Raw genomic sequence first — 13,612 nt, 5'->3', positions numbered from 1 at the left:
TTGCGTAGCCCCTATGAACAAATACGGGGCTGTGAGTTTATAAGCCTCAACAGAGGCCCTACAGGCAGGAACTATGGCCCATTTGCTTAGTGTACCTGGTAGCTAGTACAGTATCAAGCACATGGTAGGTGCTCAGGACATGTTCTGAATTGAACTCCCAAGCCCCACAAGTCTCATTGTGTACATCTGCACACTCCACTCACATAGTTCTTCTGTTCCTAAATGTACCTTATGTGCCCCAAAGCTCAGTGTTCTTACACCTCCCTCCATTCCTCTGCCTAAGGTGCCAGGCCCACCAGGTTAGCTCCTGCTGAGCCTTATATACCTCAGCTCAAATGTCACTTTCTCTAGGAGCCTTTCCCAGCACTTCAGGTTAAATCAGATCCTGCTGCAATGTACCTTCAGCATTCTAGACACTTTCTTCATTACCATTATTAGTTTGTTACAGGTATTTGAGTGGTTGCTTAACGTTCATTTGCCCCACTCAAGTATGAGCTCCAGGTGGGTATAACATCACCGTGGCCCACTGATGTATCCACCATGTCTTGCCTAGTACCAGAGGCATAGGAAACACACAAAGTTTACAGGCATGAGTGAATACATGAACGATCGAGTGAATGAGCACTTCCAAGAGGTAGCCCCTAAAGATCGTAGAGGCCAGCGTGTCAGAGGTATGGACGTCAGCTGTGCTCTGTGGAGCATTGTGGCACACCTGTCACAGCCTGGCCAACCATTCTAGCACAATTCGAATATAAGTGTGTGTTTTCTGAGATGGTGTGCATCCTGAGGAGAGGGGCCTCTTCAATCTTTATCTTCTGCATCTAATATAGGAAACTATATCAAACACAGAATTCAAAAGAAACATATATTGAATGGCCAAACTTTTCAGCAAGAATTCTGTTTCTTTAAAAATGATGGCAGCTTCTCTAACTTATATATCACACTCTTTCATTACTCAAATCGGGCTTTATTCCAAAGCCGAAACAGTGCTCACCACACTTGACTGTGTTGCTGCCATCCTATCAGCTCTGGCCATCAAGTTTCTGTTGGTCTACAGCCTATTTGCTGAGTTTTTGAGGCATTTTACAAGTATCATTAACCTCATGATGTTCAAAAACCGTAAAAGTAGGAAAATCATTGAGTGTGCATTTAAAGAGATTCATGATTATGATGGAATTCAAAGTGAAACAATTTTACATGAGTATGTACCTATCTGGTATTTGTGGAATGTTTCACTCCTGTCCAATAGGAGAAGTACCTTATTCATGTGGGGTTAAAAAATATTGATCACAGAAGGCTCAGTTCACACATGCCTCCTCCTCAATGAGCCAGGGCACATAATTAGTTGACCAGAAGACTTGCTGGGATTAATTAGCACTGCGTGTGAAAAGCTTGGTTCAGACTTGTAGCGCGAAGGATAGGGGTTCTAGAATGGCCGCTTCCTGGATTCACAATTCAATCACGCAGGAGGATCTCAGTGCTTGGCTGCTGAAGTTGGGGGCTCTTGGCTCCTCTGTGGACCAGTGCGGGCATGTGCACGTCCAGCTACCGCCGGCAGAGGGCAGCAGTACGCTGCGCGTGTTTAATTTGCATCCCAGATTAGCAAATCCCCAAGGACCTACATAAGAAAGAGGGTGTCCCAGGACTACCCTAATTCCTTTTCACTGGGTGTCAAGACTGATCTGAGTCATTGCAAACACAGACCTTTTATATTATGTTGGACTTTGGCTCATCTGAAATAGAGAAATGAATACACAACTAGGAGCTGCCATCACAGACAGGAAGTAACTTTAATTAAATATTGTGAAAGTTGAAAAGTTTTTACAGCTTGAATTTTTGCAAAAAAAAAAAAAAATTATAACAATCTCTACAGTAGTTAGGTTCTCTAACAATTGAACTGTACAGTGTGTGTCTATTCAAAAACTTTTGATAAGAAGGTGAAAGGTTAGTAGATTTAGAGATGACTTCATTTAAGCTGCATCCTAGTACAACGTGAGGCCAGGGCAATGTTATGCAATCCAGTCATCCAGAAGCTGTATTTTTCCCCCAACACTGAAATCTTAATTTAATTCTTCATTTCATTTTCTTCTTAAAGCCATATTCTGTATTTAGGGGAACATCTTTTATTTGTGAAACTTTTCTGGAGAAGAAAGAGGATCAGAGGGCCAGAATGTCTTTTCATCTAATCAATAGAAATAGAAGCAACAAAACACAAATTATACACATTTTAAAGGCTCTTTGGATTTTCAAGAAGAGTTCTAACCACTTCACATGGCTGACAGATGGGTAGCGTCTGTTGTCAAGGTCTAAGCCGGACACCTTCCCGACTGACCGTTCATTCCTTCAGAAACAGCTAAGGGGCTCACCAGACAAAATATGGCTTTAACTTGTGTACATCTTCAGGCCAGCGCTTACTACGCAAATTCAGATAACCTTTCTGAGTACCGAGAAGCAATGCGTCCACCTTGCTTACGTTTTCCAGTTTTTTAATTATTATTAGTCATCATTATTATTTCTCACCATGAAAAATCAGCTTTCCTCCCTCCCTTACCCTCCCACAACTCCCCTCCCCCACCCCCCCCAACCCATAAAAATCGCACTCTGACAGTCTAGTGAAAACCATTGCAAAATCCATATGGGGGCATGCACAGTTGCAGCATTGTTGTAAATGATTTCTTGCTCTACTAGAAAAAGTTACATTGTCTTAAGGTAACAAAACAGTTCTTTTGTGCTTTTCGATTTGTTTTTTTTTTTTTTTTCTTTTTTTCTTTTTCTTTTTTCTTAGAATGTTCGTGATGACTGACAGTTCTGGTGCACAGTTACAATGTACAAGTGAAATGAATATGATTTGCATTGTTAAGGCATCCAATCTGCTGGTTTATATTTATGTGAAAGACAGAGGAAATATACAAGCAGACTTAAGAACGAAAGTATGTTCATTGATTTCTATGAAGGTTCTCCCTAGAATTTAATGCACAAAATGCGTCACTCCAGAGGGAGATATTCCATGCATATTAATAGAGTAAAACAGCATTAGGGTTGTTTTGTAAGCTTCCAAAGCAAAGGATACATTTTTTTTTAAAATCTACTGAACTAAATACTACAAGAATAATATGCTACTATTTTTTTTTTTGCCATATATTGGAAAAAACTTCTTAACTTACAAATAATACAAAAATAGACAATGACTTTTGGGTGGAAATTAAAAAAAACTGAAGCATGGTTTATAACAATACTAAAAATAACTATAAATGAAATGTTTAAAAATCACATTGAAACAGCTAATACAAGTGTAGGTGACCAAACAAATACGCACTTTTCACATAGCAAACATACACAATAAAATAAATTGGGGGTGGGAGGAAGAGGAAGAAGGGAAAAGCAATGTACAAATTCGAAAGATAAATACATTATTTATATGGATATTTTACAAAATCCCCTTTAAAACAAAAAGCCTTTTAATTAACTTTGCAAGTATGTGCAAGCTAAAGGTAGTGAGCTTTTTTTTTCTTTGCAAAATATGCAGTAAAATCTTTTTGTGGTATTGAAAAAAATGTCTTAAGACATTAAAATGTATAAATAGAACAACAACTTTGGCAAAAAAAAATCACAAAAAAAAATCTACAGTATTTATAACTACATACAAAAACACAAGAGCAAAGAAAAAAATACCAGGCAAATGCATCCTCAGAGCTTTGCTGCATCTTTGCTATTAATTGTTATTTTTAAGAACACTTCCCAGATAACGAGAGCAAAAATTCCCATAGAACAGAAAACTATGTTTTGGAGGTCTCAACCTTCTTTTCCTTTCCCCCGTTCCCTTTAACTCTTAATTCCAAAGCACTTAACCTGTTGTTTTAATCTATTATTTTACAAATGGTAAGGGTCGACTGATAGAGGCAGTATCTTGAATGGGAAAATCGAAATACCTGCCACGTTGCTTTTGTCAACTTTTGGAAGATAGGTATGAAGTCGGCATTTAGGACGAGTAAACTTTAAACTTGCAAATGGTGGGGGAGTGTACGTGAGGTTTTGGCTTGTTAACTGGAGGGCAGAGTGTGGAATTCTGTGCCTGGACCCTGTTCCATGAAGTCTCAAAGGAGATTCTCACACAGTATGTGTGCCACCAAGCTCTCGAGAGGCCATCGGCTTCAGAAGAAACTGACTTAAGTAAAAGGAGAGAATGAGATCAGATTTAAATATGCAGTTTTAACAATCTGTCTAGAGGCACTGGATTTTCGAGTAGAGGGAAAAATGTGATCACTTACATCGTGTTTTAACTTTCCAGGCTGCATTTATTTACACAGTTACTTAAGACAACAATACAAAAGAGAGAAATAAGCTTGCACTGCTAAGGGGTGGCATGTTAAGTTAGATATTGAAAATGCACTGTCTGAGCTAACTACCATTTGATATGCTTTAAGGCGCAAAAGCCGACCCTTAGTTTTTCTAAAAAATCTAACTGGCATTCCTATTCTGTCCCATACAAGCTTTTTTTTTTCTTTTTTTCTTTTCTTTTTTTTACTTTTTTGTAAATATCACCACTTCATTCTTCCTTTACACAGCTTTAAAAACATCATAAATTAAAACATGAAGTCTTATTTATAGTGTCCCTTGTATAGAGCTTTACGGTTTATAAAAGACAAATGATTGCAGAATTAAGCTTAAAAAAAAAGAGAAAAAGTGGATTTGCTTTTGTCAAGACAGAATAAATATATCCCCCAAATACTTGGGAGGTACAACTTTAACCAACACTCTGCACTTGCAGATCCCTCTTCCAATTTCAGTATTTGCAAGGTCGGTGATTTTGTTTAAAAATCTGCAGTTATTGTGATTCCTCTTAAAAAGGCCTGAGTTAAAAGTTCCACTCTGGGACTTGTATCAGATTACTCTCTGTAGCAGAATCCAACCTCTTCATTAATACAATTCTTCAAGGCAATTCTTTCACATAGGAGGAACAATCATGCCAGATATCGCTATGGAAAGAGAAGACAGAAGTCAATGGTTTTTTTTTTTTTTTTTTTTTTTTTTTTTTGCATCCAAACTTCTCACTGAGAAAAGTAATAAAGATTTAAAAAAAAAAAAAAAAAAAAAACCCCCCAACAAAACTATGTTGTTTAAATATTAACCACAAATTTGCTCTCATCTTCTCTGGAATGAGTTTTCGTTATAAAATATACGTGTGCTTTACTAAAAATTATAATAAATCAGCATGGGCATGTGTCTTTAAAAGAACAAAATATCCTAAACATCCCTCCAAATCTGATTTCAATTTTAAGGCATAACTGGAAAGTTGCATAGTTTGAATACCACTGCGAAAGTTGCAGCTTCGAACCTTGCAAAGTAGTGAGAATTTTTCAGTTTGTCATTCTTTTTTCCTTCCCCTTCACATCCAAAATAGAAAGAAGTGGTCCATCCGAACTGCATGCAATTTCTACAAAAAATATGGCTCTCCCTGTCCTCTATATTAGCACAAAAACTGAGCCACAAAGCAGAAATCTTGAATGCCTTTGCTTAGGTCCTTGAGCTGGGAGAAGGAAATGCCAGCTACAGCAGGCCTTGTTCACTGGGAATATAAAGTTGGGAGAAAGCATAGCTGGGAGGAGAAGACAGGTTTGCATGAAACTAAAGAATGTCTTCCATATCACGGCTTCACTCAACGTTTTGGGAATGATCTGGCCATATTTCCTAGAAAATTGTAGCCTGGGAAAGCTGGAGTGAGATCCTGGGGAAAAAAAAAAAGGCTGTTTGAGGTAACCAAAAATTGTTGAAAGTGTTCAGAGCTAGGAGGTCGCAGATGGTGGTATTTAGAGAACACAGAATCAGATAGGCCTGAGTCCCACCTCTGGCTTTTCTGCTATGAAGCTCAGTTTCTGTAGCTAGAATCACAGCAACACTTAGGGTTATTGGAGAGGTGAATAAAATGATATATGCAAAGTGCTTAGCCTGGGTTCAGCTCCTAGTGAGGACCTGATAGAGGTTAGCTGCTGGGATTTTTAACCCACCACTTCTGCTGCTAAACTAGCTGTGTGACCCTGTGTTAATTGCTTAACTTCTCTGCGCTGTATGTGCTCTTATATCAAATAGGCACCATCCCATGTGGCACACTTTGTGTGATTGGTGGGAAGAATAAAAGGATAACTGTAAGAAAATTAAAACAGGGTGGCAACTTTGAAACATGTCAAGGTGAGAGAGATGCTGCCATTATAAGCAAGGGGCAGGCGTCTTTGGCTCCCAGTGACGGTTGAGTGTCTTATCAGGCAGGGTCATTGTTTTCTTTTTATGGCAAATCTAAATGTAAATTAATGTTGTTTTCAGTGATGACTGCGTCTAGGAAGTGGCCCTCTTCGTTTACTAATGATCATGTCTGGAAGAATGTGCCTTTAAAAAAAAAAAAAAAAAAAAACAAAAAAACCCCCACGAATCCCAGTACCACAAATCCTGCAAGTGGATACAGGGAGGCCACCCGGGGCTCTTAGCCCTGAGACCCCCACGTTCCTCCGGCTTCCCTACCCCCACCCCTGGCATTTTAGATTCAATTAAAACAAAAACCAAAAAGTATTTTGCCAAACACTTTTTCCGTTAATTTTTAAACCCATCTGTATTCACAAGGAAATTCAATCCACATGTTTCTGATTCATTTACACGTAAATCATCCAAATGTTGTTTTGCAAGAGCCGTTTTGCAGCCCAAAAGCTCCTGGAGTCCTTTCCGTAAGCCCTCATAAGCCTTTTTTTCTTAGAAACAGGAAGTTGTCTTTTGCCAAATGCCGACCAACTTAAACCCCCGAAGACTTGGGATCAGTTGGAAATGCAGTCCCCCTAAGATTCAAGTGAGCCCTAGGTTTGACTGAAACCAGGAGCTCAGTATTTCAATCCAAGCCTTAACTGGAGAATTCGAGATACTATCGCTCCAAAGACAAGGAGGCGCAAGGGGGGATCTTTGCTGTGTGACAGCCCAGCATGGCTCTGCCTCCCCAGGGATCTTTTCATCCGGGCTGCAGGTAGGTCCAGGCAACTTTACTAAAGGCAGCAGGAGTTTTAAGCCTGTAGCCAAAGATGCAAGTCTACATTTGCTTTCCACCAAAATCTATTCTGCATGCCTGGCATTGAAGAGCAGTTCCCTATAGTATAGTCACACAACTCAGGCAGTATCAATATGATTCAAAGCAAAGGAAAAAGCTAATTTGGTTGGTGGGTCCAGCCAACATTTATCAGCTGGACTGTGAAAACATCCCATTTGAATGACCAGAATTTAAAAAAAAAAAAAAATCGAAGCAGTCTTTTGGTACCCAAATAAGTGTTAGATCAACTAGATTAAGCCTCCACGTAGGGCCACATTAAAAGTTCTAAAGCAAAGCTAACTGATGTGCCAGTTCATAGCTAACAGCACTTTTTATTTTGGACTACTGGGGCTGCAAACTCCAGCACCCCAAGAGCCCAGGCTGTGAACAGGAGTGAGCGAATCCCCTGGGTGGGGAAGTGAGGATGGAGGTGATGATGCCAAGGGCATGCCTGGGCAGTGACTCAGCTCCCACCAAATGCCACTGGGCAGGAATGCCTGCTCGCTGCCACTGATACTCCCAACCGTTTCAAGAGAAGCTGGAGATGTAGAATTTGTTTTTTGTTTTTTTTTTTAAATGAAATAGTCAAGTTTATACATGATAGCAAAAAATTGAAATTAATGATATATGGGTCTAGTGGCTGGGTTTGGCCCTCTCCTACTTTCCTACTTCACCTTCATCGGCCCACAGACTTCTCTGAGCATCTAATGGGAGCTATGGAAACTCTCTTCAAAAGAAGTTGTGATGTCTTAGTACAAGGTGCTAAGTGTCCTCATGAGGAATTTTCATGTACCCCACTTGAGCAAGACAGCGTGCCACAGCATTTCTGGAACATTCTCAGACCAATGTTGTCCACACCCAGAATTTTGCATGTAACATCAAAGCGTTACGGTTCTCTGAATCCCAATCATGACTTTCTGAACTCCAAGGGCAGAACCCTTGCTGTTGAGTAAATTATGGGAAAAGGTCCCTGCCTGTGGCTTCTAAGCCTAGATACCTCCAAAGAGGCCCTTTTAATAGAGAAACTCACTGCACAACTGCCTGAAGATCTTGAGTTTTAGGAGTTGTTTTTCTTATATCTGTGCTGCAATCTGAAGATTCATTATGTGGGTGAGAGGGATGGGTGTCTGGAGCTTGGAATGTTCCAGAAATGCCGTTGGCATGCTAACTTGCCCAAGTGGAGTGCATAAAGATTCCCATGAGGACACCACCCTCTCAACACCATGTGCCAGGACATCACAAGACCATGGTGGCTCTGCCATTTTCCCCAGCAGCTGGATGATCATGTTCTCTGACGGAAGCTCAGAAAACTATTGCTTTGAGAGGCAATGCATTTTTCATTACCGTTTCTACATTTTTGATAAAAACAAAGACAAAACAAAGTTCTGCAGAGCTGGGAGGGTTTGGAGAGGGTGGAATGTGGTCCTCCCCAAACCACCACATGTGTAAGAATTATGAGCTAATCACTCGGGAGGCTGAGGCAGGAGAATGGCATGAACCTGGGAGGCGGAGCTTGCAGTGAGCCGAGATCGTGCCACCGCACTCCAGCCTGGACTACAGAGGGAGACTCCGTCTCAAAAAAAAAAAAAAATTATGAGCTAATCAGGAACAGCGGGGTAAGTGAGTGGGTAAATCTTGCACCGACTGAATATGTGCATGGAAACAATGACAATTCCATAGGATTTGGTCCTGGGCTGCATGATATCTAGGGTTGAGAAGAGCCAACCTGAGCTTCAGCAAGGTGGAAAAGAAAAACATCAGTATATGGATACTATTTTTGTGAAATTACTCTGGCCTTTTTGTTAATTTTTCATGCATAGACTATCCAGGACATGGCTAGGGTTTGGAATCACTACATCAGCGGGGGTTCCAATGGCATGGGACAGCCTTCTTGGGGATGCCTCTCTCTTGAATAATGAAGTCCTTTGAGGCCTCAATTGCCTGAAACCCAAGCTCTAAGCAGCATAAGCTTCAGGAGAAGGGAACAGGACATCTCCATGGACAAAGACTGAGCATAGTTGGTGACTCAAGTCTTTGGCTCTGGAAAACAGACACAGTTAGGTAGTCTGGGACCAGGATTTACCAATTGCTTCACCTGCATAAGAGCAGAAAGAGGTATCTCTGCATTTTTCTTTTTAAATCTAAAATATGGTTGCATTTTCCAAAGTTTTTCATATGACATTAAGTGTTCTTAACATGCAGAAGAGGACTCTATATGTCAAAATAAGTTTGGCAAACTAAATGAAATAGTCATTTTTATTTAACTGCAGGATGCCCTGGAGACTTTAATTGTGAATGTCGAAGATAGTGATCCAGGGAGCACCACATTCCAAATTGTTTTGACTACCATATTTTTATTTTTTAACAGGACATTTTGTGAGTCTCCAGAAGTCGACACTAGAGTTGCTTTAAAAAAAAACAAAAACAAAAACAAAAAAAAACAAAAAAAAAAACAAAAAAAAAAACCAAGAAAACCCACAACTCAGATATATGGTAACTTTTTCAAACGTTTTATCTACCTGGGAGAGAAAGCCAGCTGGAATCATGATAGAATCTGTGAATCCTACTGTTCACACCACACGTTATCCAGGACACATCTGCCTCTGCTTCTTGGCTAAGGTTGTCTTCAGTCCTTCTGCTGAAAGTGCTCCTTGCCCCCATCTCCCTGGGCCTGAATCCCACTTGCTCCTCATGGAGGCAACCTGTTCTGAATTCTCCTTCATCTTTCCTTCCTCTGTACTTCCACAGCTGGGTGCCCAGCCTTTCCCAGACAGATCTTCCTTATTTACTTTGGTGTCATGTCTCCCCTAATACAGGGAAAGATTTTATGGGCAGAATTTTGTAGCCCTTATGGGCCTAACCTAGTGGCTTGAATATAGAAACGTAATATAGCATAGTGGCTTAACATAGTCCAGTCAATCTGTCTGGGCTTAAATCCCAGGCTTCCTTGTTTGCTAGTTGTGTAAATGGGGACAAGCCAACTTAGCTTCAGTCTGTTTCCACATCTGTATAAGAGGGACAATAGACAGGCTACCTTAAGGGTGGTTGGGAGCCAGGCTGGGAATAAGCCCTCCTAGTCGGTGGCTGTGTTCACCATTATCACCACCATGTGACATTGCAGTGCTTAGTTCTTGGGGAATAAACATGCATGTAGTAACCACAGGAGACTAAGGGAGCACTGATGGGGAAGAGGTCTTTTAGGAGTCGGCTTTAAAAAACAGAACCATGTACAATTAACAGAGTGGCAGTTGGAGGTAAATAGGCCTTGAAAACACTTAAATGGCCTAAACGTGGCACCTCTAATCTTGTTTACATGGGTAATTTGCTTAACCAAGACTTCCTAGTCACTTGCCCTGTCTTAATGATCACAATTCTGAACTAGGTGGGTCCCAATGAAGTAGGTGTTACTGTAACATTGAAAAGGAAAAAGGTGGAATAAAACACTTCAGGGATCCTTACACCGATTCCATAACCTGCCTACATCCATTTTTTTTCCTGGTAGAAATAGAGTTTGGAAAGTTAAAGACGAAGTAATTCTCTGAATGTCACCATTCTCAGGGAAAACTTCTGTGGCGCAAGCAAGAGTGCCCTGAAAAACTGGTGCTGTTCATCTAAGACTGGGTCCTCTTTGCCCTGCTGGAGATTGTGTGCAGAGGGTAAAGAGGCAAGTCCCAGAGTGTGAGCCCCACCTGCCAGCCCAGCACCTGGGGGCACAGTGGGCAGAAAGAAGAGCTTAAAGTGAGATGTTTACATTAATTTAACCATTCGTATGTCTGTCACTGACATCTCAAAAGTAGGAATATTTGGTATACGACAGTATGAGCAAAACATACTGTAAATATGTTTTTTTCTTTTTTTTCTCACCATGAAAAATCAGCTTTCCTCCCTCCCTTGCCCTCCCCCACCCACCCCATTTTTTTTTCTTTTTCTTTTCTTTCTTTCTTTCTTTTTTTTTTTTTTTAAATAGAGTCTTGCTCCAGAGTGCAGTGGCGTGATCTTGGCTCACTGCAACCTGTGTCCCAGGTTCAAGCGATTCTCCTCCCTCAGTCTCCCTAGTAGCTGGGACTACAGGCCACACCACCAGGCCCGGCTAATTTTTGTATTTTTAGTAGAGACAAGGTTTCGCCATGTTGGCCAGGCTGGTCTCAAACACCTGACCTCAGGTGATCCACCTACCTCCGCCTCCCAAAGTACTGAGACTACAGGTGTGAGCCACCACGCCCAACCTATTCTTTTTATAATTGTTGTTTCATCATGCTCAATAGTCAGGGCATGGGATAGGGGGACATTCAGAAAAGTCCCCTTGACATTTGTTCAATCAGAAGGAAAGGGCAATGTCGTCCACAACAGTGAATCCAGCAAGAGGTGTGTCCCTGAGTCAGACCTCAAACCTCCCACGCTGTGGCCTTGTGTTAGGAAAGGTGACCGAGAGGCACAGACTCGGCGGTTATTCAGAGAAATGGGGTCAGTCTCTGTACTTTGGGGATCTGTAATTGGGTAAGAAGTGGGTTAGAAAATCCCTGGGAGGACAAATGTACAAACTTTGTCTGAGTCGCTGTCCTGAAGCCACTTCATCATTACTTAAACACGCACATACCCTCATCCAGATCCTGGCTTTCAGGTGATAACCAGATCTCCTGAAACCCAGGAAGTTATAAGATCTGGGCCCAGCCCCTGTTTCCAACCACTTCCTGCTTCCTCCTAGGACCACAGGGCATGAGAAGACATCGGGCCTCCTGGGAGCTGCCCACTTCTGTCACTGTTGGCCTGTGATACAGCCACTGACCTTCCAATAGCGGGGGCCTGTTCTTCTCTAGTGCTTCCCCTCAACTGCTGATTATAAACCCCATCATATCTGGTTCTGATGTCAAATCTATGTTTAGCAAGGGCTGAGATTGGCAGCTCAAGAATGGTAAATTTCTGCTTTCCATATGTATGATCATTATTTAAACCTATTATAAGTTATGTTCGCTCAAGCATTATATCCCTAGTTTGCCAGCTGGAGGTGTACTGAGGGTGACAAAGCATTATTTTTAGCTGAAAGAGAATCAGATTTGCAGGAATGGGTGGCTCTACTTTGTGGGGGTGGGCATTTTCTATCATGAGTAATATTGCCTGAAATGTAGTTGCACAGGCAGGCTTTTTTTTTTTTTTTCCTCTTTCCTCTAAGAAGATGGATTTGCCACTGTGTGTCAGAGTGGGGAAGAGCAGCGTGCTCTGTGGGGCACTGAGTCTGGCTGTGCTGGGAAGATTTGCAAGCAGGGTTCTGGGGAGTATTTTGAAGAGTCCTTCTGGAGGCAGAAAGACAATGTGATCGGGTGCTCAGGCTCTGGGGTCACATGGCTTGGGTTCCAGTTTAGCTGTACTATTTACTAGCCATGTGACCTGGATCAAATTGAGCCTCAAGTTTCCCATCTGTACAATGGGACTAGTGCTGACATCATAGGGTCTTCAGGAGAATCACTATATGCTTCCCACAGTGTAAAGCATCCAGCACACAGTATGTGTAGACAAGTGTAAATATGCATGTACTTTTACATAAGAAACAGGGCTGAGACATCCTAGATATGTGCACTGCCTTCCTCACCCCTCCCTGACTTCCAGGCTGACCTCCATCAGTGAGGTGCCGGCCACCAAGGGAAGGCACTGTGGGAACCTTTGTATGGCTGGGCTTAAGGGCACAGACTCTGATGGGACTTACATTCATCTCCACCGTTTAACCGACTATGTCTGTGGTCAGATATTTACCCTCTTTAAGCTTCCATTTTGTCATCTGCACAATGAAGACCATAATAGCTCTCATACTTTAGGAAGATGTGAGGATTAAATGGTATAAAATCTGCTCCGTGCATAGGATGGCTCCAGATACACTGTTCAGTGCTCAATAAATGGTGGTCGACGAGTTTATTAATCTTATCTCCCTACCAGCTGCCTTAGGAATCCTAACTATGTCTCTTTTACCACCACTGAGTAATAAAGTATTTAGGAGATGAATGTTTGAGTCTGAGTTTGAAGCCAGCTTCTGCCGTGTATCAGCTGTTAAAAGTCAGGCAATTTCGTGACCTCTCTAACCTTTAGTTTTCTCATCTGTCAAGTAGGAGATATGAGTACCTACCACACAATCCTGCTGGGGGCAATGAATGGGGTTGTGCAGGTCTCAACATATGACACACAACACAGTGCTGAGCTCATAAGAAAAATGTTAGAAATGGTGTGCTCAGTTTTAAAAGGTGGGTAACTTTTCATTCTTAATGAATGAAAAGGCCATCTCAACTCTTAGCAACTATTTTATTTTCCATATGCAATGGTGGGAAAGTGATTGAACAATTTTAGTATGAACCAGAATACTCTAGTGGTATTCTGGGGTTTCTTAATCCCAGTAGGAAGTCTTTGACCTTTGGTCTATGATGCTCTAACTTCAGGGCTCTGATCAAGTTATGGCTCACCCCCTCCCTGTTATCAGCCCCGCACACGTTCACTCTGACACAGGCAACAGGAAGGGAAGGTTGAGTGACCTACTTCAGGAGAAGGCCAGTCCCGGGAGAGACC

General features: G+C 41.6%; 1 protein-coding gene across 3 annotated transcripts in view; it reads right to left on the bottom strand.

Annotated features, from left to right (window-relative positions):
* Positions 1-1,766: 1,766 nt before the first annotated feature.
* EBF1 (early B-cell factor 1) overlaps positions 1,767-13,612 on the bottom strand; it is a 426,701-nt gene continuing 414,855 nt past the window's right edge. For all 3 annotated transcript variants that reach the window (XM_011966691.1, XM_011966692.1, XM_011966693.1), the window contains one exon: positions 1,767-4,976. In XM_011966691.1, the coding sequence (XP_011822081.1) occupies positions 4,945-4,976 (32 nt within the window). In that variant the 3' untranslated portion in view covers positions 1,767-4,944. The remainder of the gene's footprint in view (positions 4,977-13,612) is intronic.

Source organism: Mandrillus leucophaeus, unplaced genomic scaffold, assembly GCF_000951045.1.
Source record: "Mandrillus leucophaeus isolate KB7577 unplaced genomic scaffold, Mleu.le_1.0 Scaffold77, whole genome shotgun sequence".
NCBI lineage: Eukaryota > Metazoa > Chordata > Mammalia > Primates > Cercopithecidae > Mandrillus > Mandrillus leucophaeus.
Note: the sequence above shows the minus strand (reverse complement) of the source record. Positions and strands in the feature narration are given on the sequence as shown.